Here is a 27,341-nt window from a genome sequence, read left to right on the forward strand (position 1 = left end):
TAATATATGCATGTTCATTTAAGAGATATATTTTATGTCCAACAAACATATGTTTCTTCGGTAGAGGTTGAGTCTTCCTCATTCTCTCACTCTGAATATCCCTGAATATTTCCGTTAGCCTCAGTCAGTAGTGAGTAGTGCGTAGTTGCGCTCTGCACTTAATCGCGTGGAGCTCTGGGTAACCGTTACCAAATTGTCTTGGATAACCGCAGTCTTACATTTCTCTTTGTACCTGTGGACACCTTCGAGCCGAGAACACTCACTGCGAAGTGCTCCGTTTTTGCCGTTTTTCCAGAATTTCTCTTGAATGCACGGGTAGATGTTTTGCAGTCAAGGACTCGAGGGGACAGATTCAGCACCACCTCTTTGAACAGCTCCTATTTTCCCCGTCGGCGAGTTTACCTCCGTCTGGATGGGCACTATTTGTCTTCTTTTCTTGTATAGCTCGTAACTGCTGGCTACTGTTTGCAATGGCATCACACGGATTTTGGTCTCTTGGTGGGGAGAATGCGGGCGACAATACAGGCAATCAAAGCCCCAGCACGAGTGAGTATATTGGGTTATAAACCCTAAAAATAGAGAACGCAGGTATTGGCTATACTATTTAGGAGTTAATTTCTAAATGCATCAGCGTTTGCTAGGCTACTTTAAATTATGTTTTACAATATGTTCATCCAGACAACGATAGACGTGTTACATTTTCATGAAATAGCAAACATATCAAAAGAAAATCGAGTGTAGCCTACAGCCTGATGATTTTTATCATCTTGAGCCTATAGCCTAAATGCAGGCATCTGTCTATGTTTATCGTGTTTCAGACTCTCGACAGGCTACCATATTAAAGTTAGACAACCTGAACGTGTAGTCTATTATTCATCCTTGTTTGACTTGATCCTTCCAGCCAGGGCTTGGTGCCAGGCGGCGGCCCAAAAATTATCCGGATCCGGAGGCATTGGATCGAAATTGTGTGGTAGGTTAGAGGGAAGGCTTTCATATTATTGTAGGGTTATTATTTAGTCGCAAACTGGAAATATTTCAGCATTGTTTTGGTATGATATTCACCCATTTTAATTTTATGATCTGTAAATGATTAAAGCTCTACTCAATGTTGGAGAAGCCGAGAAACCCACCGAACCGTCCGCCAAAGAGCCCGAAACAACGGCTGAAACCTGCGGCTGCAATAAACCGTGTAATTGTTCTAAGGCGGCTGTTGGTTTTTCCGACCTTTACTCAACAGGTAAAAACAAGTTTGAGTTCATTTTCAAATTCCAATGCAAATTATGAGACCACGAAATATTTTAAATAGATAATTTCGCAGAATATTAAAGGTCACCTTCATCCTATATTGTGTGATCAATTTCGTTTAGTAAAGAAAAAGCTTATTTATCACACCTCATACATGCCAGAAGTCCCCATTTGTATCTTTTTACACCAACTTATCAAAAATGCTGCAGCATAGCCTACATTTATTTTAGCCCATTTGTGTGGTCTGTTTATCCCCTCAAAAAGCGTAGCACAAGGATGCTACATTTTCTGCCCGAATAAATTCACCTTTTTTTGCCAAGGTTAAACTCTGAGGCCTAATATCTAAAACTGTCTTTCGTGTTTATCCACAGACCTGCTACCCGCGTTGAATGGGGACACAAAGACAATGACATTTCTTCAAGAAGTTGTGGATATTTTGTTGGCATATATCGTGGAATCTTTTGACAGAGAAACGAAAGTCATTGATTTTCACTATCCCAATGAATTACTTCAGAGGAACAACTGGGAACTGTCGGATGAACCAGAAACACTGGATGATATCTTGATAAGCTGTCGTGCCACACTGAAATACGCCATCAAAACAGGTAGCCTATAAAATGTATATATATGCTAGGCCCAAATCTTTTTATCTTTTTTTTTGTATAGGGAAACGTACAATTTTAAATCATTATTATGCACCTGCTTCTATGAAAACATATGTGTTGATATTACGAGGACTAAATGAACTAGGCCTATGTTATTTATTCTTGGTATTTCTAAATGTATTTTTTATTTGAAGGGACGAAAATAACACATTATTGTCATATTGTTTGAGGCAAAGATGCGAAAAAAGATTTAAATAGCCGGTTAAAATAGCTTTGATTACGTTCTCGTTGCTTTCTTGTGGCAAGACTGTATTTTACGATAAGGTGGTGTAAACCTGGTATGAGAAGCACCGAGATGATAATCAGTTAAATGGGCCAAGTCCTTCTTATTCCCTAGTGACCGTCTATTTGGAGGAGAAAAGCCATTCCTATTATGGGGCAAATTGAAAATGACACAACACTAAATCATCCCACGTCATTGCCTCCAACCAAAATCGATTTAAAAACGAATTTAACTAAAACGATGTTCCCTGCCAAATATTCGCTATTTATAATGTTGTAAAACCCTTAAAACAATCCAGCTTGACTGTAAAGAGTGGAAGATTTATGTAAAAAATATGTATTTTCATATACTGCTAGGATGATGTGGTAAATCTTTGTTTATATTTCTAACATGCAATGTCAGGCATGAACATCAAGTTCATCAATGTTCCTGACAAAAAAAAAGGAAATTAACAACATTAACCATTTTTGATTTCACTTAATTTACCCCTCTTTCTGTCTATAGCCCATCCCAGGTACTTCAATCAGCTCTCTACAGGATTAGACATGGTTGGGCTAGCAGCAGACTGGCTCACCTCCACCGCCAATACCAATATGTGAGTATCTTTTCCTGCATCATAAATTACTGATCATATTTGATATCTACTTCCTGTCCACATGCATTCCCTCCTGTGTTTGCTTAAAATGATAGCAATGGATGCAAATGAAAATGATGCTTTCAACTGAAAATCAGGACTCAATACTACATAAGTTTAACCCACACCTCCCTCTTTCCTATGTCCCCGTGGTGATTTAAGGAGATAAATTAGCTGTGGAATTACATTTCTCTTCATTCAGGCTTATCCACAGTTAATTTGAGGGTTAGCTGGGAAAGATAATGGACCCCAAGTCAAGGATGAGTCATAGAAAGAGGACTGGGAATCTGCCAGCTGTATTACATTCAGTACATATTAACAACCATGCTTATTTATGTAATTATTGCTCTTTCAATAAATATGCCAAAATCTTCTACTTGAAAGGAAGAATAAACTCACAGTATGCTAACACAAATGCCTCAAATTCTCTCTAATTCTCTCACATAATAAATCTAGTAATTTTCAACGAAAGTATAACAAAGTATTGCATATTACATTGTGTAATATGTTAAATAAAATTATTTGACCCTCATAAATGCCCCTTATAAATTGAGTAACTTCACAGTTACATTGGCCACCCAAGTCTTGTCCCTCATGTCTTAACCCTGGATCAACCTTTTCAATGACAAAGTGCTGCAATGTTGTGAAACCACAGACCTATTCAGGAAAAGCTGTTGCAAAACTGTTTGCTGTGACGTCTGACCATTTCTTTCGATTTTTTGAGACAAATCCTTATTTGCGTAACCTTGAACATGTGATACCTCTTGCGCAATCCAGGTTCACCTATGAGGTGGCTCCTGTCTTTGTGCTGTTGGAATACGTCACTCTGAAGAAGATGAGGGAGATCATTGGCTGGCAGGATGGACGAGGGGATGGCATCTTCTCTCCTGGTGAGTGAATGCTGCTTTTCAGTTCCCCCCTACAACTTCGGTGAAAATGGTCTGGTCCATTTACTGGTCCCTGTCAATTTGCATTTTGATGATATAATGGAACACTTTCCACAGCTAATTAGCATATTTTTTTGTGGCAACCTCCAGCAACCTCTTATATAGTCCCTCAGGAGTTCTGGTTGACATGTAATAATCACCAATCAGAGGAGAGGAGGACGATGGATGATAAGATTCATGAGATTCCAGGCGTTCGTATTGAAAGCAGTGACTGATAGCACGACTACGCATTGCAATGACATTTATTTTCTCTTTTTAAATACGATTTTTAAGCCTTATTGTATTCAATAGAGACTGTAAAAGAGTGATAGGAAAGGCAAGGGAAGACATGCAGGAAATGGCCTGGACTAGATTCAAACCCAGACTCCTGCAGAAAAGCCTTCGCTTGTGTGACATTTAGCATTTCCCTGACTTCGAACACACTGTGAAAGTGCTCAACGGCCTTGTTTACAAATAAGAACCCCAGCATGGCAATTTTCACATTTGCTATGTGTGATTGCTTTTCAAAAAGGGAGTGCGGGGCGATATTTCTACGGACACTTGCTGAAGTTATTGAGCCGTGTGGGTGTCTTCTGTCCTCCAGGTGGGGCTATTTCCAACATGTACGCCATGCTGCTGGCTCGCTTCAAGATGTTTCCTGAAGTGAAGGAGAAAGGAATGTCATCGGTCCCCAGACTGGTGGCCTTCACGTCCGAACATGTAGGCTCCTCACCCCATCCCTACTTTTCATCAACACTTCTTACCTTTTTAAAAGAAACGTTTGGCTAAGTTAGCTGTTTGCTCAGTTTGTTAAGTTGGAGTACATTGGTTAATTAACAACTATGTTGGTTAATTGGTAACATTTCTGTTGAAGTACACAACTATGGATCTATGTGCACTGATGTATTTTGTAGAATCAGGGCTGAGGTCGACGCTGTTGCCTTAGTGGCGTCTGACACTTGTTTGTAGGTAGGAAATGTCACTTCCCTTCTCACATCGATGAGCTAATGTGTCGTTGATTATGTGTGGCACATTGCAAGGATGCTAGGTGATATTTCACCCCCTGCAGCATTTCGGATGATTTGAAGGATTTGATTTGAAAGCTGCAGGAAGCAACAGTCCAAATGGTTTTTTGTCCCAAAAGCCCTGGCTTTTTTAGAGCAACATTCAAATTATTTTTATTGGAGAAATCTCCTTTGTCCTCAACCTCTTTTCTAAGCTATAAAATATATATTTTTACGAAACAAGACAGGCTGTTAAATGCTACTACTGATGTACCTGTAGGCTTATTAAAAGGTTAACCCTTCTAAATGTTCATGTCTTTGGATTTCAGAGCCATTTCTCGATCAAAAAGGGTGCAGCGGCCTTAGGCATTGGAACGGAGAGCGTCATCTGCATCAAAGTGGATGAAAGGTACAGAACCCCTGTTTGCTTAGACTGAAGCTTGCTCAAGGATCAAACTGTTCATGCTGCTCTAACATGATGGCCAAAGCATCGCGGCAATAAATCGTTTTTTTTCTCCCCTCTACCCACAGTGGTAAAATGATCCCAGCTGACCTTGAAAGGAGAATACTAGAAGCCAAACAGAAGGTAAAATCCTACGACAGATCCATACCTCCATCATGACACAGATGAGACGTCAGCTTTACTTACATATGTACTGTATGTAACCGAATATAACCAAGGAGGTCATTCTAGAATTGTGGGACTGAATTGCACAGTAGCAAGCAGCAGGAATGAATGTCAATGACATTCAAAGCGTGGACTGCTGACCAGCTCATTATCTCGTTCCCGTCCCTCCAGGACTTTGTGCCGTTCTTTGTGAGTGCCACTGCTGGCACCACGGTGTACGGAGCCTTTGACCCTCTCATCCCCATCTCTGACATCTGCAAGAAGTACAATGTCTGGATGCACGTGGATGTGAGTAACAACACCACTTCTTTTTGAATAGCTCGTTTTTTGTAAGTGAAGTCTGACAGGAAAGGCAAGGAGAGAGAGAGACAGAGAGAGAGAGAGAGAGAGAGAGAGAGAGAGAGAGAGAGAGAGAGAGAGAGAGGGGGGGGGGGACATGCAGCAAAAGGCCATGGCCAGATTTGAACCCAGGCCGCTTCAGGACGAGAATAGCTTAGCTGTTTCGTTAGCATGGGAGGAAACATCTCCTTCTGGAGACCTCCTTCTTTACTCCGCCTACCATTACCTCTGTAAATTGTAAATCGTTAGCTTTTTCGCTACAGGTGTGTCGGTGCAGACAGGAAAATGGCATCGCTTTTACCAGCCGGCTGAGTTTGATAAATGTTCCATATCTATCTGGATCCCCCTCCACAGTCTGTAGCTGACCTAGATAGGAGCCAACCATTTCCTCTCACACAGATTAAGGAAACTGGAGCAGAGGCTGTAAATCATCTTCTCCCCTGACTTCCCCATCATGGCCTTCCCAGACTGAAGGTCTCTATCTGTTAATGGAGGTGATTCAGGCGTGACACGCAACAGGGACACCTCTATTAAAACACAGAGAGGAATGCAACAGAGAGGACAGTGTGACACAACATAAATACCCTGTCAGATGTTTTTCCTCTTTGGAAGGGAAGAGAGAGACACAGATACTGTGAGATGTTTTTTCATGGGTGATTTGTGACTTACATGAGCCATATTTCTTTATGATTCATCTATGAGAACCCACATGGACCTGAACTTGTATAGCCTCCAAGAGATACAGGTTGCTAATAATTTAAAGCAGTATTATGAACTACGTTGTCGTGTCATGTTGCTGATGTCGTGGGTTTCGAATATAGTACAGCACTTCACAAAGGTGTGTCTCAAAGGGGTTTTCTGATCTCACTGTGGTTTGATTTCCAGGGTGCTTGGGGAGGGAGTCTGCTCATGTCCAGGAGACACAGGTGGAAGCTGGATGGAGTGGACAGGTCAGTTTCACCTCTCTACAGCTCCTCAACATTTATTTAATCCAGCCTGCTGTGTCCAATGGGGTTGCATGTGATCTGATGCATCTGCTACTGTCCAATCCCCAGGGCCAACTCGGTCACATGGAACCCTCACAAGATGATGTCAGTTCCTCTCCAGTGCTCTGCCTTGCTGGTTAGGGAGGAGGTAAAAACATTGTTCTCATTTATTGTGAAAATCCAAAAAGGTTTGTGAATTATTTGGAGGGCTACACCATAAAAGAGTGTCATGCATTGAGGTTCAACATACTATATGATCGGTCTGTGCAACATATGCCGCTTAATCCTGACCTTCTGATCGGATCTTGTATGCCTTGTGTCCCCCCAGGGTTTGATGCAGAACTGCAACCAGATGCATGCCTGCTACCTGTTCCAGCAGGACAAGCACTATGACCTGTCCTACGACACCGGGGACAAGGCCTTGCAGTGTGGTCGCCACGTGGACATCTTCAAGCTCTGGCTCATGTGGAGAGCTAAGGTGAGGGGCTCTCCTGTCAGTGATTACATTCTCGGACAGTTTGTAAAAGGGAACATCTTAACATGTGCCACCTGGGTGTACAACTTCAATGTCAGGCCTATGCTACATGGTTTTCCTATCATATGAAGATGCTTAAACATACTGTTTGAATTTGAGTACTCCCAGACTAGCATGTTTATGGTAGGATGAAGTCTTATATACCCTTCCTATTTTCAACAAAAAAGGCTCTTGAGAAATAGTGTGCTTGCGCGTTCCAGGCAAAGAGCACTCAGTCTTAACACTACCTGACAATGAGGCCGGTCTGGGAGGCCTTTTCCAGGCAGGAGGTGGCTGGTCTTACTCCTGCAGCTTGACAGCTGAGGGCCAGGGGGTAATAGCTAATCAAAGTGCTACAATGGGGAATTGACAGCCCCCTACATCACAAAGACACAGGTGCAGCCTTGCTTTGGGGGGGGGGGGGGGGTGGAGGGGGACAGATTTTGTACAAAGGGTTGCAGGAGTGTACAAAAATGTTTAAGGTTTAGTTCTACGTAAAATAACTGGTATACATTTTCTCTGGATTTCACATGGACCACAGTGTACTTATATGCAAATACTGTTTCAGATTGGATATCACTATGTATTTTTCAGCTTAATTTCAAATCTACAAAGGCTATCCCATTAGCCAGTTATGTTGGTTTTATTTTATGGTAACTTAGACCTTCTCAACTCAATTTCTCAACATAATAGGCATATGACGGAATGCATTATTAAAAAGTGATTCTATGAACTATACGCTGCATCCCAGAAGTATCTTCAGCCAAAATGCAGGGGCCAAAATAGGACGGAAGCAGCACCATACATACATACAATATATAAAAGTGGCGATTGACCTCTCTCTTGATATATATATATATATATACGTAGCAACCTTAATACAGACCACAAGTCATCATGCAGTCAAACCAGTCACGGCAAATCAGTATTGCCTTCACCTTGTGAGCACCTTGGTGCTAACATTGTTTTCTCTTGGATTGGCAGGGCACCATTGGGTTTGAGTCCCAGATTGACATGTGTCTGGAGCTGTCCGAATACCTGTACAACAAGATCAAAGACAGAGAAGGATACGAGATGGTCTTTGATGGAAAAGTATGTTCACCTCTTTTTTACTTTGTGTAGGCAATACTCCACATGGAAGATACAAAAATTACCTGCAACGGACATAATATACTCAATATCGTATATCACTTAGATATGTCCTTATTATCGTGAAATTCTGTGTCATTCATGGTCCACTTGATTGACAGGAAGTAAGCCAGTTCTTTGTGTTGGGTGAATGCTTCATCCATTGCATGCCTTGCCAGGATAATATGCCTGCTATCATGTTTAATGGCTAGCATATAATAGACTGTGTAATTGCTCATATACATATGAATAGTCCTGTTTCTGAATTTTCCCCCACTGCCCCCTCCCCCCCTCCCCACAATGGCAAACATTTGTCTTTGGCTTAGATATATCTTGTTATGAAGCCAAACACCTCTGTGAATGTAGAACTTGGACAGAGTTATTTAGAATGACTGCTAAGTGTGTTTTATGGTATGTTTTTATTAAAACGTATTTTAGCTTAGCCAAAAACAAGGACCATGAAAGAGATCCTCAGGGCATTGGCTTAGATGCTTCGTTAGCCAGGTCTTTAAGAGAGTCACATTTGGTAGAGTCATCCATGACTCAACACAGGCTGTGCAAATGAGTGGCCTATTCATGGCTAGTCAACCATACATACTGAATGTTTTTCCCTATTGCAAATTCCGGCCTTTTCTCCCAGAATAGAGAGTTAAGAGGCATTCTGGCATACTAGCCAGACCACCTGAAACAGCAAATGGAGTTCTGTGGTCAGGGTGTGAATTTTTATTTTCATCAAACAGAAAATACAATGGCTTGATACACTGGAAGGATCAACTTCAGAGCCTTCCATTCTGTGGTTTTTCGGATCAATTTCTTTCGTTTTCTGTCCTGCTGTGTTTGTGTGTGTGGCGTCTATGTGCGCGGGTGGGGGGTCATGGTTGTGAACGTGTGTGCATTTGTGTGTGTGTGTGGTTAGTAGTGTTTTGATGTTCATGTTTATCCAATACTCCAAATTATGGATGAATCATTTCTTGTCTGTCTACTCTGTGCTTCCTCAGCCCCAGCACACCAACGTGTGTTTCTGGTACCTTCCTCCTGGGATGCGCTCTATGGAGGACAAGGAGGAGAAAAAGAAACGATTGCACAAGGTACGGAAAAAGACAGGGCAGGCCCGTCTGGTCTGAAGTGAAGACCTGTCTGGTGAAGAACAGACAGTCAGGCGTCTGTTCTTCACACCCTTGTGTTGTCTGGCCCCGCAGCTTGTTCACCACATGCTCGCCTCGGGAACAAAATGGCTGACCCTTGTTGTTGTTTTGGAGGAAAGTTACAAAAACCCCAAATTGAAAAGGCTTTGAACATCAAATCATATCGTATTGTATGGACCTTTTTACTAGCAATGTCAGAGAGGGCTTCACAAATGCCAATATAACTGCACCTAAACCAACCTAAACCTCAAGGATTTAGGCACATAGTATCTTGGTTGGTTGGTCAGTGTTTTGCTGAGATATTTTTTCAAATGACAATGGCCTGGAATGGGGGTGACTGAGGTTATTACTTCAGTCATTGGATGTCAGCTGTAACTGTGGCAGCCATTCAGAGGCAGCAATGCTCAGAGCAGCAAAGGCACACTAATCGACAATTAGGAAAAACAGATGGTGTGCGTGCCAGACATACAAAGAGCCTCTCTCTCTCTCTCTCTCTCTCTCTCTCTCTCTCTCTCTCTCTCTCTCTCTCTCTCTCTCTCTCTCTCTCTCTCTCTCTCTCTCTCTCTCTCTCTCTCTCTCTCTCTCTCTCTCTCTCTCTCTCCCTCTCTATCTCTGTCTCTCTCTCTTTCTCTCTCTCTCTCTGTCTCTCTCTCTGTGTCTCTTTTTCCCGCTCTCCTTTCCTCCCTCTTTCTCTCTCAGTTGATTTCTCTCTTTTTCTTTTCCTTATTGTTTCTCATTCTCCCACGTCCATCTTTCAAATAAATGTACTTTCTTCCCTATTTTCCAATATTCATCTAAACATAGCTTCACTTGTCATAGACTAATTATCCAGAATGCCTGAGTACTGGGTATGGACATCAACATAATTAATTACTGCCCTTTGACACCTATTTAGAACAATTAGGACCACAGAGAGAAAAGGTATCACTGCAGGGAAACCTTATATTTATACCAGATATCTTAAATTCTAAATATTATAAACAGTGATTGAAAAAGTGTAATTATTGTCAGGGAACTTATATAAGCGGGGCAATTTAATCTAACGTTGATTACCGGTAGTTATTGTTATTCTGTATAATTGCAGCAGTAACAACTGAAGCAGGACACCTGCAACAGATTTAGGGTGGAAGGACTGTAATTATATTGTGATGAGAGCTGTAGGCAGCCTTGTGTGCTAGCCAAGCACTGCTGGCTCTGTAAACACAGACTGGGTATCTCAACAGCAGTGGGCTTTGAACAGTGAAAGGACTGAAGAAAACCTGACATTTTTTAATACTCCTCTGTATGCATAGCCACTCTTAGCATTATTATTATTTTTTACTTTTAAACCTAAGTTTCTTTGCATGCTTGAACTTAATACCTAACCCTAAATATGCTATAAGTCTATTCTACATTATTCCAGACCTTTAGGTTATTAAAGTAATTTTTATCCATGAGCTTTGAAGCTAAAGCATTTTACTTTACTAGCTGTAACAAAGTATTACTTCTTATCTTTATATTCTTGAATCAAAATTTCACTGTGAGGAATAAGACATGCTGGTAAAAAATTTACTTTTATATTATAAATACATGCCTTTCTTATTTTTTTTATTAAAAGCTAGCTTTCAACTGCATTACTATTTAATTCCTCAACTGAATTATTTTAAATTCTAGTTTTGAGAAACACTTAAGGTAGATAACACATAAGTCATGTCAAGGCCCATGTTGTGGCTGAAATAGTGTTCCTGGTAGAACTGCTCTACAGCCACAGAGTGGCCCTGCCAACAACCATGACAGTAGAGTGTCACTTCCTCTATCGGCTGCAAACTTGTAATTGAATCTGCTTCAAAGCGTCAGGCCCACTTCACTCCACCAAAGGGGCCAAGTAGGGAGCAAAATAAATTACTTTCCTTGCAAGATAACCTTTCAACTTTACAATGTTGGCCAGTGCCTGCTGAACCTTCCCTGGCGCTTGATTTAGTCGTCACCATAGCTGTCACAAGATGTCTTTTGGGGGGGGGGACCCGATTTGCCACAAATATGGTTCCTAAGTAAGGTCAGAAAATAGATTGCTCTGATTAATTAATCCACAGATTTGTTCATTCATTCATCATGAATCTTAAGTGGAGCTTCAATTAAACAGGTGATTTGTTCGGAGGATGAATGGTAACGTGTGTTGTGTTGTCCAGGTGGCTCCAGTCATCAAGGCCAGGATGATGGAGTACGGGACCACCATGGTCAGCTACCAACCACAGGGGGACAAGGTCAACTTTTTCCGCATGGTCATCTCCAACCCTGCAGCCACCTTCCAGGACATCGACTTTCTAATTGAGGAAATCGAAAGGCTTGGGCAGGACCTATAAGACAAATTGTCCCCTCATTTTCCTCTAGGCGGATGAAATGTTTGTCGTGAATGTACTGGTAACTATTTTTCTTTCCTTCAAAGTCCCAAGGTATATATGAAAAAAAAGTATATTTGAGAAAAAGATCTATAGAAATATCCATATTTATGTATTGTAGCTTTGTTGTGGGCCAACTAGGTCTAGAGCTCTGTAAAAGTGCTTCTGTCTGCCTTTCTTAGTATAAAGTAGAGCAATCAATGTAATATTTCTATGTATTTTTGTGATATAAGATGCTAGTGCAATAGGTTGATGAGGAGGAGGTTATTTTCTAATCATTCTCATTTGCCAGATATTGTCAGTGCCAAATGTGGTTGTGTGCTATTGTACTCTACAATGTAGTTGTTTATGTTAAAAAAGAGCACTTCAGCTTACCTCAACTCAGTCAACTGCCTTTACATTAGCATATTTCAACCAGTAGTCTCAATAGTCTTGGTCTTTTGGATCTAAAAGAGTGATTTGCTGATACTGTATCAGACGTCTACAAATCCAAATAGATTTTTTTCAGTGTCTGACGTTTCCAAATATAAGTGGAGAACATGAAATGTTGAATAAGGAAAAGAGTGGGATTGTAAGGATAATCATATATGGAATTAAGTCCTTTACAGCAAAAGGTATTTTCACTCGGTCACTTAAAAAGCTCCTGGAGTTCCATATGCTCAACACACCAGGCATATTCATGTTCATTATGGATGCACTTTGTGTTGTATGATCTGCTTTTAAAGCTTCGAGCAATTATTTAACTACACTTCTAGATCTCTAATTGTGGATATAGAATGTGAGCCATTTATTTTATGTCAACAGTCAATAAGAAGATATGGATGTTGACAGGCTCATCATATATTTAAAGACAGCAAAGCTACCCTTTAAGGCAGGGGTCTCCAACCCTGTGGCTAGAGAGCTACCGGCCTGTTGGTTTTTGCTCCCACCACACTTATTGGACTTGCTTCGACACTAATTACCCAATCCACCAGCTAATTATTAGAATCAGGTGTGCTAGATTAGTGTTGGAGGGAAAGCTACAGCAGGTAGCACTCCAGGAGCAGGGTTGGAGACCCCTGCTTTAAGGGTTGTGTGTGTTATTGTCATGCTCAAGGGCCGAAGCCTGCAGGATAAACTACTGTTGGTTCGAAGTAGAAAGTCTAGCTGTCTGAGCTGTCGATTTATAACAAAGAACTTACAGATGGAGGTAAATTACATACATTTTGTTTAGAGTATAGGCTAAACACATCACCAGATTTGCAGCCATACCTGACATCACTTGCACTAAACAGCAGGGGAAAGAAGATAATCCCTTATTACTATAGTTATGGCATCTAATGTATTCATTCTCAAGCAATATTTCGATATGGGTCCAATCTAATGGCTAACAAACAATAAGTAAAGTCTGTTAAGAATTTGGGCATTTTGTCTATAAAATAGCTCAAAGTTTTGAAGTAGTCTGCAAATTGTAGAATCAATAGCAATTGAAAGTAATCAGACACAAACACGGTTGAAATTGAAGGCCAAAGGCATTTATTTGTCTGTCAAAGTAATGCAAACCCTGTTTTGCCAAGCAGAGGTTTGGTAGCATTGCCATTAGAACACATGTTAGAAAAGCACAATTTGCTCAACATGGTTTATCAGTGTACAATCACTTTAATCATAGACTGTAAATAGATTTTTCAAATGTCATACGTACATATCTGTGTGTATACATGTGTGTGTATATAAGGCATTTTAACCAGAGACTATTATGTGAGGTAAAGTTATTCATATTTTCTCTATCCAACAAGGAATATCTGTATTTTCATCCTGTTGGTCAACAATGCTTATCTGTGTGTGTGTGTGTGTGTGTGTGTGTGTGTCCGTCCGATACTTGACTTTATTAGTGTAGCCCATACTAGCTACTTCAAAGAAAAATGTGATCAGGGACTGGCTTTAACACTTGGTTAATGAAACTGAATTCACCTTGAAAACTATTTCAGATTCTGACGATTGTGGTATGGATTTCAAATGAATATGCAAAGCCCTTTTCCACACTGAAGTCCTGTGTTCCTTTGTGCACACGTGATACTTGACAGTATGATTTAATGTGTACTTTTGTGTGTTTTGTAAATGTGTTGCCTTAGTATCGATCGCCAGTATTGTCTAGTTCTCCTCAAAAGCGAGGTTGTGCACTTTAGAGTATACGCATAAGATGATCTAATAACGTGCAATGTCAAATGGTTGTTCATAAGTGGTGAGAAAAAGACACAAAACATAATTAGTGCGTTGCAACTTCTGAGGGTCTGTTGGAAAAGAAAGTGAAGGTTTGATTTAAAAATTCTTGCTTTGCTGTTTTGTCGATTTTGTAGTTTGTAGATATGATGTAGCTTCTCTATGACCTGTTATTATGACTTCATCGTATATTTACAGAGTCCATCCTAGAGTCTTTCTGAAGTACATTATACAAACCTTCCCTGTTGTAATTGACTAACACTGTGACACAAACAACAGATGAATCTCACTGTGGTAGTCATGGAAAGTCAGCCATTTTGTTTCTCTTCCTGCTGCTGCTACTATACTAAAACTTGCTTCCTTTGCACGTGCATGCAACGCCTTGCTTCTCCAGCTTGTGAAATACAATCTACAATATATACTGTACATTTATGTAGCTCTTGTTACTAGCTTTAGCACCCACAATCAATAGCTTAGCTTGTAGTTTAGTGTACTGTCGCTAGCCTTTACAACTGTTCTGTATATTGTCAATGTCCTGTAAAGTTACTGCTTCTCGCTCTGCAAGCATGCTAATCTTGCCTAGCATAATCCTCTATTGGGCTTCTCTAACTTTCTATCTCTTTCTCTCTATTGTATCTATCTCTTTCTGCTTGTGTCTGTGGCCGCTCTGACTGTAGTTAACTATATCTAACCTCTGTGTGTAGATCCCAAGCATGCCTTTCTAAACGCTTCTGTATCCTGCTCTATATAAACTTTCTCTCTTCGGCTTTCTCTCTTTGGTAGCAAGTCGATCTCGATGACTCTTGAGTTTTTCCGTTTTCTTGGCTACCCACTGTTGTTCTGTGCGTCGGTTTGAGAGATTATGTTGACTTGTGTCATGGTGTTATGTTAGCGTTTTAATTTAATCATGCTAGTTGATTATGTAAATCTGATTTTGCAAGACTCTACACTTTGAACCAATACAGTATGAAAACTATGTCCAGTTCAATAATCCTGCTAATTCAGTTTCTCACATGAAATCTTAAGTACGCTTTCTCTGTAACAAAGCATGAGCACCATAAGAAAACATATTTTTCTTCTTCTGTCTAACCAGTTATTTGTTCATATGGAACAACGAATTAACATGTTATGAAAGATTCTAGTCTCTTGTCAAACATCCAATTGTCTTGAGTGTCGCTATCTTGAGGAAATTCAAATAAATATTATTTCCAAAAGTCTTTCTCAGTTTTGTATCACTACTTGTTAAAAAGCAATCGTTAAGTCTCATGTAAACAGCAAGCACTTAAATCCTTTCCCAAAGTTTAGACCTAGCGGACGCAGTGTTACATAAGCAGAGTAAAATTGTTACATAAACCCACTGGGTCGGCTATGGCACTTGTCTAGCAGAGGTCCTCAAAGAGCTACCTCTGCATAACCCCACAAATTCCCCTCACTTATCAATATAGCTAACAATCCACACTCGGTGCCTTTTCACTCCTAGTGAGTTCAAGAGGACTGTATCTAGGCTGAATGTGGATTTATTCTACTGTAGCCTATATAATGTTTCACATCTCAGCCATGCAGGGAAACGGGAGACTACTGCTGCTGCTCAGATCTGTTCCCTAGGTGGCACTGCTGCATCACAAACGATTACGATCTGAACGAAACCACATCAGCTCCATCTAAACCTGATGCAACTCGTACTGAAACATTGGTATTTAGGTAACTTAGCAATGCAGCATGATTTTGAATCTATTCTATGATTAAGGTGTGAGTTATCTGACGCTATTTTGGACTGAACAAAATCATTTGAAGCTGTTGAATATTTCAAAGAATTTGTACTGTAAGCACAGCTTTCCCTCCCAAACGCGGAAGGTTTACCAGATGGTTCACCTCCTCTACCCCTCTCGCCTCTTAAAGGAAAAGAGAAGGAGTCTCACAGAGAAAATGTTGCCGTCTGTCTCTGAAGTGTGTTGGCCCACAGATGGGTTATAAACCTGTTTGTTTACTTAATGATGGAAGCCTTGGTATGATGCCGGCTTCTTGGAAGATAACTGATGCTTTATGGTAAACATTTATGGTAAACATTTGGAGACCACATTATCAGTTGGCGCTGACAACACATTGATGGATAAAATTATGTGTTTGTAGAGGTACTTGGACTCAACCCATGATTCTCCACAACTATGCAGGGATATTTTCACACAGAGCAAAGTACACTCTAAACCATATGGCTGTTTATTTTTTTTATAGATATGAGTACTACTCTGGGTCTCAGTAGAGCATCTCTACTTCACACCATGGATGTTCTTCTTCTAAAGAGCTAATCTCTGTGTGACAGTTGCCCTGACATGGTTGCCCTGGTCCATTTCATTAGTGTTTATTCCTGACACGCTCTTTCCTCCTCCAGAGCGCTGTTCTTCATGTGTGAGTGGAGGAGAAGGCTTGTAAGTATCTGCAGAGGATTTTGGCCTTTGGCCTGGTTTCCTGTCTAAAACATCCCCCTCGCATGTGGCCTACATCACAAAGTTGTCAAATCCAAAGAAACCTTCGTCTGTACGCCAAAAAAGCAAAAGATTAGCATCGCATATATCATAGACTAACATCTCTACAAATACAGTGCTCCAGTGTGCTTTTATCTAACATCAGTGTGTGTGTACCCTGAGACGGTGTGTGTGCACTGTGTGTTTTAAGAGTGTGTTTGTGCCTGTGTGTGTGCCTTGCTGTATAGGTCTAGTAAAGTAAGCCAGATGTGTGTTTCGGGATAGGTAAACGTGTGCAGCAGTACATCTGTCATTATGTCAACCTAGCCAGTCTGCTTCATCTCCTAACTTCTGGTCACTGGTTCTCTCCACAACTCTGACCTCCTCACCTGACCTCTGCCCAGTGAAAGGTAAGGCAATGGGGTCACTGGTGAAGGGCAAACACAGTTGAGGGCCATTTTTACCTCTTTATTAGGATTCCTCCTCAAGAGGAAGCCTATTGTGTTTGTTTGGTCTTCTTCTTCTAGTAACATATTTGGCCCAATAACTCAAGATCTGGTTAAACTGTCAGCCTTCTTGACACAGGCCATTCATTTGATACTATTTTCTCACTGTGAAGTAAGGTATAACTTTCCCGCTGTATACAATTAATGGACAAGATTCAGGCATACTGAGTTGATGGTTTTCTCAAGTTATACTGAGTTAAATGCCAATCAGAAAACATAATTTTCTAACCAGATTTTTGGAGGTTTGTACAGGGTCATGAAAGATGCAGTAGCCTATATTTGCTGCCGTGTTCTTCTAGTACGGGTGCCCTTGCTGTCAAAGCTAGTAAATGTTGCATCTTTGACCTCTCAATCCAAATGCACTTGCTTACGAGTGTTGCAGTTCGCTCTCCATGCAGTCATCTCAGCTCACCCTTGTGCAGTGTAGGCAGAGTAATTTGTATGGATGCGTTCACAGATAGATAATCCCGTTAGCGACTGGCAGAGAAAGCAATTAACCTCAAGAGTCCGCGAGGGAGCTGCCACGAGCGAGTGTCTCCGCACCGTTTAAATATACGCCATGGGGAATCGCTCGTTCATATTAAGACAAACAGGTTCTCTGCTGTCAGCACTTTGAACACTTCTTTAAGAAGACAAACACACTCTCTGAGATGTATTTGTAGAAGCACAGATCCTCAATCCTTCACTTACAGGTCCTTACTCCCTAGTTTAGTCATCAGTTCCAATGTGAAAACCTTTAAAGGTCACAGGAAAAGCAAGCAAATGTAGCATTCTTAGTAATCAGAGAATTGGCCACATATTGGGTTGAATTATGCATAACCCTGGCCAGTGCCAGACATTCTCAGCTATTGCATATCAAACATGATTCGTACAAATAAAACACATCTTTGGGTTCAAAGTGCTGATAGTACAAATTGTTTCTATTTGGCAAGAATTATGTCTAGAAAGTTTCCAGTGATAGGCCTAGAATATATCCTCTGCTTGATGCAAAGTTTCCACGCTAAAGGCAGAAGAAGAGTCAAAGAGCAGGGGTGGTTCTGGGGTGGGCCTGCCAACAATGCAGTGAAGAAAACTACATGACAACGATAGTGTTTAATGTAACTGGCCCCTCTAACAGTACAACTGGCCCCAGCTTGGCCCCCCAGTTGAAATGGTTTAGAACCTCCACTGTCAAAGAGGAGAGGCAGGCATGGTTTTGCTGTTGGCGTATTTGTCTGGGTTTGCTAACAGGCACAGCCAGTCTCACCCTGTGTTTGTGGTTGCTGACCTGCTTGGCCATTCTGGCACGCATCACTAACCACCCTAATGAGAACCCAGACCGACCGAGAGCTGCACAGATGGAGAGGGAAATGAGTGGACGAATGGTGAGGTGTATGAGGTGTGGAGAGTAATAGAGGTGTGCAGAGGACAGTGGGTGAAAAGCAAGCAGTGACCATGGCACTGAACCTCCCATTAAACATTTATGGGTTAGGGTTTGAGGTCAACAATAAACTGATTCAGACTGACACACACAACCTACCCACGTAAGACAAACGCTACACTCATGCTACTTGCTCTTTTCAAACACCCACACACACCCCGACCCTCCCTCTCCAATCACACAGTGTAATAGCTTGTTAATTGGTGAGCCATTAGTTCTCGTTAGCAAATGAGTGGGTGCAGTAATTATCAGAGCTGCAGAACATGAATTTAAAAGTTCACAAACAGGGAGGCTCCAGGGAATGTGTCCCGACCAACTAACTGAGAAGAGGCAGTGCAGCAGAGGAGCCTACTATGAGAAGTAACTTGGCACGGCTTTTCATTCCCCTTCATTCTAGTGATCTTTTAATGGATGTAGACAATGATCCCTGTTAATGGATAGCAATAATAATACCTAACTAACACCGTATTGTCACCTGTTTGAACAGGAATTACAATGGCCAAGCCAACCACCCATTTACAACCAAGACGACAAGGTAACAGGATGTCATAATACAGTTACGGACCATAATGAGGTCTGTAAATGGTGGCTTGAGACTTTAAGATTGAAGTAAAGCACCCCTCATGGATTAACATTAAAAGAGGGGGAGAACTTGTTTTCACATATGCTTTTGATTAGAAAAGCCTTTCTATGGCTTTGTCCTTTTTAAAGTAAACATTTGAGTAAAAATGGGGCTTGGGTTGGGAGTGGGTTTTCTAAGATTACAAATCACTGTGACGTATCTATTACCAACAAGTTCAAGTGTGTCTGTAGATGATGTTACCTCTAATCATTTGGTTTCATGTGAGGCTTCCCTACTGCTACTACTTATAGTAATGGTATGTATAGTAATTTAACCAGTCAACACCTAGGGTATTTAAATAAAAGGAAATTGCTTTTCACAACTTCACATAGGCCTCTTTTGAAGTGTTCAGAGGAGCTGTTCGTGTTATTTGACATGAACAAGGTGGCTGTCTGGCTCTTTGTGTTTGAGGTTTTAAGAAGACAAGCACAAAGATTAAAAAGTCAAAACAAGCACAAAGATTTAAGTCACTGAAATATAAATACACTTCATTGCCTCAAGAATTGTGGTGGGAGCAGAATAGTAGCTGATTGTACTTGCACAGACTCCCTACCCCTCACTGTCTTTCCCTATCTCACTCTTTCTATCCCCGCTCTCTCTCACACACTCACACTCATACTGACACTCGCACTCACACACTGACTGCCTTTGATATTTTTCATCATGTGCTGTGGGTTTCTTGATCTACAACTCTGAGACATCTGGAACAGTCATCTATTCAAACACCTGTTTTCAATTCTGGCCTCAGACATACGTTTTATTTCTCACAATCAGTGTTTTCTCTCTGAATCAGACTCTCAGCAATGTTTAGACAAAGGGATTGTCTCGCTCAGTGTAAAATTAATGAACATGGTAAACCTAAGCTGTCAGTAAGATACATTTAATGATGTATGGTAGTATTTAATTTGCTTGTTTGGCACCTATCACTTGATTTTAGATAGGCTTAGTATGGTGTATGAGTCATTAGTAGTATTGAAGTTTAAAGATGAAGCCTGTGGAAAATAACATGCATTTGGATGCATTTGTTGCTATGATGACATAATGACAGTTACTAGTTATGTCTGTTACAAAGCCAGCAACATGTCCATCCACAAGTGGAATTTGGTCCAAAGTCAGACCGGCTTGACTTGAAAGAAATAACCAAGCCAAAGGTCTTTCAAAAATGAATGCATTCAGAAAATGAGAAAAGGAGTTTGCAACTGATAAAATAGATGTGCATTTTATTTGGCGTAAAAAAAATGAATACACTCGTTCTACAGTAATTTTGGGTAAAATAAATCAGACTTGCATGGTGAAAATACTTCACAAGGATTTCAGTGACTGTTATGCTGCCAACTCTCTGTAACCATTCATTTTTCCTAATTGTTTTAACTCACACAGAAGCAATTAGGAACTCTATGCATGGCCACTTTCACAGGGTAACTGCACTGAAGAGAAGAATAACAAACCATTATGTGCATAAACAAAAGATACAAATATCACAAAATATATCCAGACAGTGCCATGTCTTTTGTGGCTGCATACTGTATACTAGATGAATAAATATTGAACAAAATGCATTGACTGGAATACATACAAAGATATATTTTCACTTTTTTTGACAAATCCATTTTCTTTTTGTGTAATATTTTGATACAGTTACTGTATTATTGTTGTTACCATAAATTCAATAAGTTATCAGCAAAATACATTTGAATACCTGCTTTTTAAACTTTTAATACATAAACACACTATAGTATACACAAACATACAAGGGAACCAGTACATATCCATGTGCAGGACTCGAGGGAATTAGATATAACATTAATGGATTCCATCCCATCCACACCCACACACATACTTACACACACACACATTCTCAAGAACAATTGGTCACTGCTCAACCAGCCGAAGTACTTGAGCAAAAGCAGTACTTGGTTCACACGTATTTAAAGTGATTGTGTGATAATTGTATATTACATATAACCGGGTTCTCATAAAAAATACTTATTTTTTTTTATATAAAATAAAGAAATGTTTCCAAATAGTTCACTACTGAAATACCTGCACAGTTTGATGCAAATTAATTACAGTTGTGCAAATTAAACAAAACCAGCACCAAAGAGTTCCTCGTCTTGGATCACAAAGCAACCCAGAGGATGGATATATTAGTGCCTCCCTCGTGGGTGATCTGGTTGACACGCCCGCGAACACAGTCCAGGGTCACGTAGATGGACGTGCCGTTCTGGACCTCAAAAGAAGCCCTCAGGCCAACGCTTCCCCACTCGCTGCCTTCGGGCATGTGTCCGGACACCTGCTGAGCCACAGGACTCGCCTGCAGACCCTTGCCGCCCTGCCGGTGCAGGGTCAGCTTCACCACGTTGCAGGAGTGGATCAGTTTCAAGTTGAGGGCAACGTTCGCCGTTCCGGCGTACCGGAACACAAAGTTCTTGTGGCTGTGCGGTTCTCCCGAGCGGTCCAGACCGATCTGCTCGGAGTCCAAGCTCACCTGCTGGAAGAAGAGGGGTTTGTTCCGTACTGCCCCGGAGGGCAGGCCGCTCCTGGAGACAGTGGCGGTCAGAGCGGAGGATACGGCCGACGGGACCCAGATCACGCTGAGCATGCTGATCCCCGTGCTGTCCCCGAAGTAGCGGATGTTACACTGGGATGGGGACGTGATCTCAAAGCTGAGCGTGTCTCCACCGTCAACCCTCGCGGCCCCGGACAGGGTGATGGACGTGTCCCTGTAGTTGACGCCACTCTTGAAAGTGCGCATCACTTCCTGGTTGGTCCCGTTGCGGTTGGCGTAGGCAATCAGGGAGAAGCCCTCGCGGACACATGTGTGGCCCATGGAGTACAATGCCTGCTGCAGGACAAACTTCACCACCCCACTTTCTGTGAAGCGGACTCCTCGGCCATCGTGGGCCAGCCCCACCATGTAGGGATCCGATACGGAGGAGATGCGGAACGCCGGGCGGTAGTTGGTCTGGTAGTGGGCCGACATCGACATCTGCGCCGTCATAGCCACAGCCCCTGTGTCGTGGGACAGCCAGAGCAAGCTGAAGGAGATCCCGTTGAGGTCGTACGCATGCACGTCCTTGCTCTGGTTGCAGTGCTGGTTTGGGCTCTTGAGGACGAGCGTGAGGGTGTGGTTGGGCTCCACCTCTGCGCCACCGCTGACGCTAACCCCCTGGAAGAACTTCCCCTCGGGCTGCTCTATCCGCACCCCACTGAGGTCGTGACCCTCGTCCTCCAGGCTGCTGTTGAGCCGTAGGCCCACCTGGAGGAAGTTCCTGCAGCTGTGCTTCAGGGCAAAGTTATGGTCCAGCCACACCAAGCCATGCTGCTGGAAGTTCAGACGGCCTGCCTGGTTGGACAGGAGGTCGGTCGTGTCCTTGCTGCGGACGCTAAGCTGCAGGCCGGTGAAGATGTTGCTGCTGGGGGATGTGGCACACGGAAGGCCCACCGCAGCCCCCCAGGCCCGGGAGAGACGGTTCTCTGAGAGGAGGATACCGCAGACAGCATCGCTGATGGCCGTGCAGGGGAGGGTCATGAGGCCTCCATCGCAGTCAGAACATGCCTGGCATTCTTCTAGTTCCTGGTTGTAGAAGTAGTCGTGGCCGCAGATTCCAGAGACAGCTTCTCTCTCTGAGAGCCCCAGACATCTGAACCCTCCTGCACACAATTACAGGGATGGAAAAGACAGGGAAAGGTCAAAGTGGACATGAAGTCTCTGAATTTCTTGGAAAACTATTAATCTTTCTGATTGGCCTTACCTGGAGTGTTAAGGCACTTCACTCGCTCTCCACAAATGTTTGGCAATTCAAGGCATTCGTCTCTGTCCTGTGAATCAAATGTTTTTGGTTCTTTAATGATTCATTCATACGAATACACTGAATAGTGATATTGACGGATAAACGGATTTCATTATTGAATGTTAGCTACCTGACATATTCGATCTGCGTTGGGCGAGCACTGGGATACCAGGAAGAACCCAGGTGGGCACATGGAGCACTTCTCACACTGAGGTGGATCCCTCTGGAAGTCACAGTACTCCTCCGAGCCACAGGGGGCAGTGCAACCCAGGAGAGGCTGAGGAAAATGGGGTTCCCCAACCACGTCCATCACCTTAGCGTCCAGATTCATTTTGTGGACGGCGTAGGACTTCTGCAGGTGGCTCCTAGCCTGGTTTTGGAGTCCCGCCAGGTGGCTCTCAAAGTAGCTCTGGAGCTCCCCCTGTAGGCCTTGGAAGGAGACCTGTTTGACCGTGTCCGAGAGGAGGCCGTACTGGGCCTTCACCACGTCCATCTGCTCATACATGCGCCTCTGCTGCTCCAGGATCTCCCGCTGCTGGGCCAGTAGCGCCCCCTGCTGGTCAGCTAGCCGCTGCTGCAGATCGCGGATGATGGTCTGCTGGGCGCGTAGGGCCTCCACCAGCTTCTCCTGCCCCTTGGCCAGCTGCAGGTGGAGGATGAGGGCGTCCTCGGAGGGCACCTCGTTCTCGCCTGATGGGTCAGGAAGGTCACAGTTTTGAGAAGTGGAGATTTGTTATACTGGAATAGATGTCAACACTTAAGAGGCCACTTTAAGATTGAAGTGCGTGAATGTGGGCCAAGTGGGTTGGTGTTGGGATAGTAGGTTATTGTAAAGAAAACAAACAATAACTAAACAAATTATTTATGAATAAAATTACCCTATTTCTTTGTCTTAAACCATTCTAGGTTGTTGATCATACTGGATGGCACAGAATCTAAAGGAATAAGGGCCTCTATCTTGGCATTTAAAAAAGGGATTCCCATGTATGGACTGACATCAAACATTTTACATGTTCTAGAAGGTTTGTTGCCAGATGATTTTTTTTTAAAGATTTCTGAACCTACCGCCTTGAATGCAGATGCTGATATTGATTTTGGGCTTGACATGTCTCTGTTGCTTTTTTAAAAGCTATAATTTTTTTTTACACATAAACAGGTATGTGTAAAATAGGCTATTGTGGATATGGTGAGTCATTAAATAGCTCCCCCTCAAAAGACTTAAATGATCCATAATACAACAATTCGTCATGATTAATGCATCTAGTAGCAACCATTGAAGTATGCACATCAAGAAATACATTTCATTGAAGGACCACTATTCACAAGTCTAAACACTGTTAGTACAAACAATGCATAAAGAGACTCAGGATGATCACAGTCCCCTGACTAACCTGGTTTAATATCACACGTGAGCTGCACCCCCAAAGGCGCGCCGCCAAGTTCCGACGCAGGATATCCAAACTCCGGAAATTCTCCCAGAAATTGAGCGGCTCTGTCCTGCATATGGACCGGAGAAGGCTGACTAGCGTCCGCGGCATCCTCAGAACTAGCCAGACATCCCTCTCCCACACAAGGCTTTGGTCGGGGCTTTAGCCGTATCCTCAACGGCAATTTACATTCGATCCCCTTACAGTCTCGGGTGTCGTTAATGGTTTGAAGTTGTCTCGGAGGAGTAACGCAATCCGCTCCCGTACATTCTGGAGAGGGAACTTCAGGCGCCCGCGTCCTTGCGTTTTCCCTCGTGTTGTCGCTGGGGCGCACACGGTGGGGATGAACTACCGTGTAGTCCGTTACAGCTCTGGACTGAGAGCTCACGTCGGCTTGATGATGAATGGGCACTATGTGTGCTGACCTGCCTTGAGTTGTAGGGTTATATTGTCGCGGCGGTCTGGATGATCTCCCCCCCGGGCAATGAGTCCCGACGCAGGGTCTGGGATCTCCGGTGTCTGAGCCGATGCAGTGGGTTCCTCGACAAATCTCAGCGACAGCTCTTACAGTGTCATTCAGAGATAAACAGTACAGAAACAACCAAAGCACTGGTCTGGACAGTCCCATTTTGCATTTGTTTATGTCCCTCTAAAAATGTAAAAGAAAAACTTAAATTAAATGGAATGACCATTGCTCAAAAGACCTGTAGTTTACGAAACAGGCTATGTTCTACATAACTACCAAATTATTTTGGCAACTTCAAACGAACAGTATTTTTTAAAGAGTTTTTGCAAAGCAAAATAACATCTACATCGGGACAAAACGAAGTAGTGTACTGTACCTGGTATTTGATGAGATCGGCCTTACGGGATGTCAGCAAACAATAAAAACACAAGGCGCATGCATCTCTTCTCTTTCTCTCACTCCATTCCGGACCCACTCCGAGGGGTTCTGGACTAAAATGTCAGTATGTTGCATTCCAAAGACTTAATTAGCATCAGGTTTCCCCAGCCGCAAATTAACCCTTCCCTTTCCCCTTCTCTCCTGCATGGCTGGTTCCTCTCTTTTTCATGTCCCTTTCACTATATATTTTGCTGTGAACACTTTCAAAACATCACACATATATAGTTGATATTAAATAACCAAGAGGCAATTGAAAACCGTGGCAAAAATATCTATACATTTTTATTGATTGGCAAGTTTAATTTGGTCTTGTGTTGACAGTGTGTTGACCTTGTGGTCAGGGGCGCTATTCAAAATGTCATAAGGTTTTTGTTCAGGCTGTCCTAGATGTTGAGACAGCTGTTGTCTCGTGGAGTCTGTCATGTGAAACTAACCATGACAACCCGGACCATCCTTAGCTGAAGACAACTCTTTTGTTGTGGTCGTGTCCATAGTGTCTGGTGAAAGTAAGGAATGTTAAACCTCTTGCTGTTCTGGAACTTTCTCTTGTTTAGTTGCATTAGCCTACAACCCTGAGACACCAGGACACTTCTGTCCTGACTGAAGCTTATATGTGCATCTTGTTATCGACATTCACCTGCAAAATTCACAAGTACTCACTAGTTCTGATGTAAAAAATATCCGGTTATTTGTCTTTTCACTTTTGAAAGTTATTTTTTCCCTCTTATTAATGAACATCCTATAGTAAACCCTTAAATATAATTGTATAATTATTTGTTTTCTGGAAAGAGTTAGGATTCAAGGTTGGTGGCACTGATTCCATAGCACACCACCCACCCAGCTCAATGGCTTTGGCATCAAGTACACGTTGGAACCACAACACAGTAGAAGCTACCATAACTCTGTGGGAACCCCACTCAGGGTAAGTATATCGCCACGTAACACAGATCAAAGGCTTTGTATAGACTTGCATTTCAACAGACCCTTTATTGTGTTGTAACGATTCTTTTTAGGGGTTTTCTCTTACTGTTATTGCCATTATCACCCCATAAGCATAAAACGTTAACATTTGGTGAGGTGTGGTGTGGACTAACTCAAGGCTTTAGTAGAATAACACAGTGGAGACTAATAGTTTTAGAACATGCCCTACCTTTCATTTAATGGTCACACCTTACCACATGACCTCCTGCAGTTATTTGAAACCTGGCACCATTTTTTTTCCCCCCACAATTTCTTTCCTATGTTGAGGCAAGACTGCTTTTAGTCAAAGACGGCTTTGTCAATGTTTTTTATTTTCTCCTTTTGGAAGTGCCATTAGATTGAATCAAATTTGTGTTTAACCGATCTGCTTTGATGTATAGGATTTTGTTTCCTGTCCCTAGAGCAGCTTCCACTAAAACCAAAAAATATGTTTTTTTTCCGGCTGAGTTTTAGATACATGGCAATGGTTGGGTATGAAATTACTTCACACTATCCTTTCACTGCTTAACTCAACCAAAGTGATCTTCCAATCAGCCTATTCATTTGGAAAGAACCCTCTAAATCGTCAACGTGTTAGCGTTTAGCAGCAGTACGGCTTGGTGGGGGCGACCAAAGGCATCCATCTGTTTGTCAACCTCGGGCAGAGGAAATGAGGGTGGTTGGGGCCCTGCCCTCCCTGTGGACATCTCAGGAAAGGCTCTTGGACTCGTTCAGAGCTGTTTGGTTTCTCCGAGGGGTTCAACTCCACAGTGTGTTGACAGCCTCCTGTCTCAGAGAGGGTGGTCTGAATTCCCTGTAGCCTTTAAGGCAGGTCATCAGGGAAAATGGCTCACAGTAGAACAACCATAGTGGTAAAAAATAACTGTTTAATAGACATTATATACTGGGAATATGATTTTTCTACCTCTTCCAGTGGTTGGGAATGTGATAACTGAAATGTGTTTAAATTGTATGTATTTCAGATTGATTAGACTATAATCTAAACCACCATGGTTTACTGTCATGTAAGTCAAGGGCATGTCCATTACATGATGGCCTTTTTGTGCTATCTTTAATACTACAGTTATATTACACATTTGTAAGTGTTTCGTTTTGATAAATGGTGGGGATCTTTGTTGTAGTCACAGAGGATATAGAATAATGTATCAATGAGCTAATCTCAGTGTGACCTCCCAGGTTGAATCAAGGATACATGCAAATAAACAGATGTG

General features: G+C 42.2%; 2 protein-coding genes across 2 annotated transcripts; one reads left to right on the forward strand and one right to left on the reverse strand.

The window, feature by feature from the left end:
• The first annotated feature begins 470 nt into the window (after window positions 1-470).
• Window positions 471-11,779, forward strand: gad2 (glutamate decarboxylase 2). Its single transcript, XM_067251373.1, has 16 exons — window positions 471-546; window positions 902-970; window positions 1,097-1,237; window positions 1,617-1,850; window positions 2,638-2,728; window positions 3,545-3,657; window positions 4,298-4,413; window positions 5,027-5,106; window positions 5,229-5,283; window positions 5,497-5,613; window positions 6,550-6,614; window positions 6,720-6,798; window positions 6,979-7,128; window positions 8,149-8,256; window positions 9,291-9,380; window positions 11,606-11,779. The coding sequence occupies exons 1-16, from the start codon at window positions 471-473 to the stop codon at window positions 11,777-11,779; spliced, it is 1,758 nt and encodes a 585-aa protein (XP_067107474.1).
• Window positions 11,780-20,233: 8,454 nt separating this feature from the next.
• Window positions 20,234-25,179, reverse strand: nell3 (NELL (neural EGFL like) family member 3). The gene is made up of 5 exons (XM_067251927.1): window positions 25,088-25,179; window positions 24,210-24,894; window positions 22,949-23,508; window positions 22,780-22,846; window positions 20,234-22,678 (listed from the first exon to the last, which is right to left on the reverse strand). The coding sequence occupies exons 2-5, from the start codon at window positions 24,871-24,873 to the stop codon at window positions 21,144-21,146; spliced, it is 2,826 nt and encodes a 941-aa protein (XP_067108028.1). The 5' UTR covers window positions 24,874-24,894; window positions 25,088-25,179; the 3' UTR covers window positions 20,234-21,143.
• Window positions 25,180-27,341: the final 2,162 nt, after the last annotated feature.

Source organism: Osmerus mordax, chromosome 15, assembly GCF_038355195.1.
Source record: "Osmerus mordax isolate fOsmMor3 chromosome 15, fOsmMor3.pri, whole genome shotgun sequence".
Lineage (NCBI taxonomy): Eukaryota > Metazoa > Chordata > Actinopteri > Osmeriformes > Osmeridae > Osmerus > Osmerus mordax.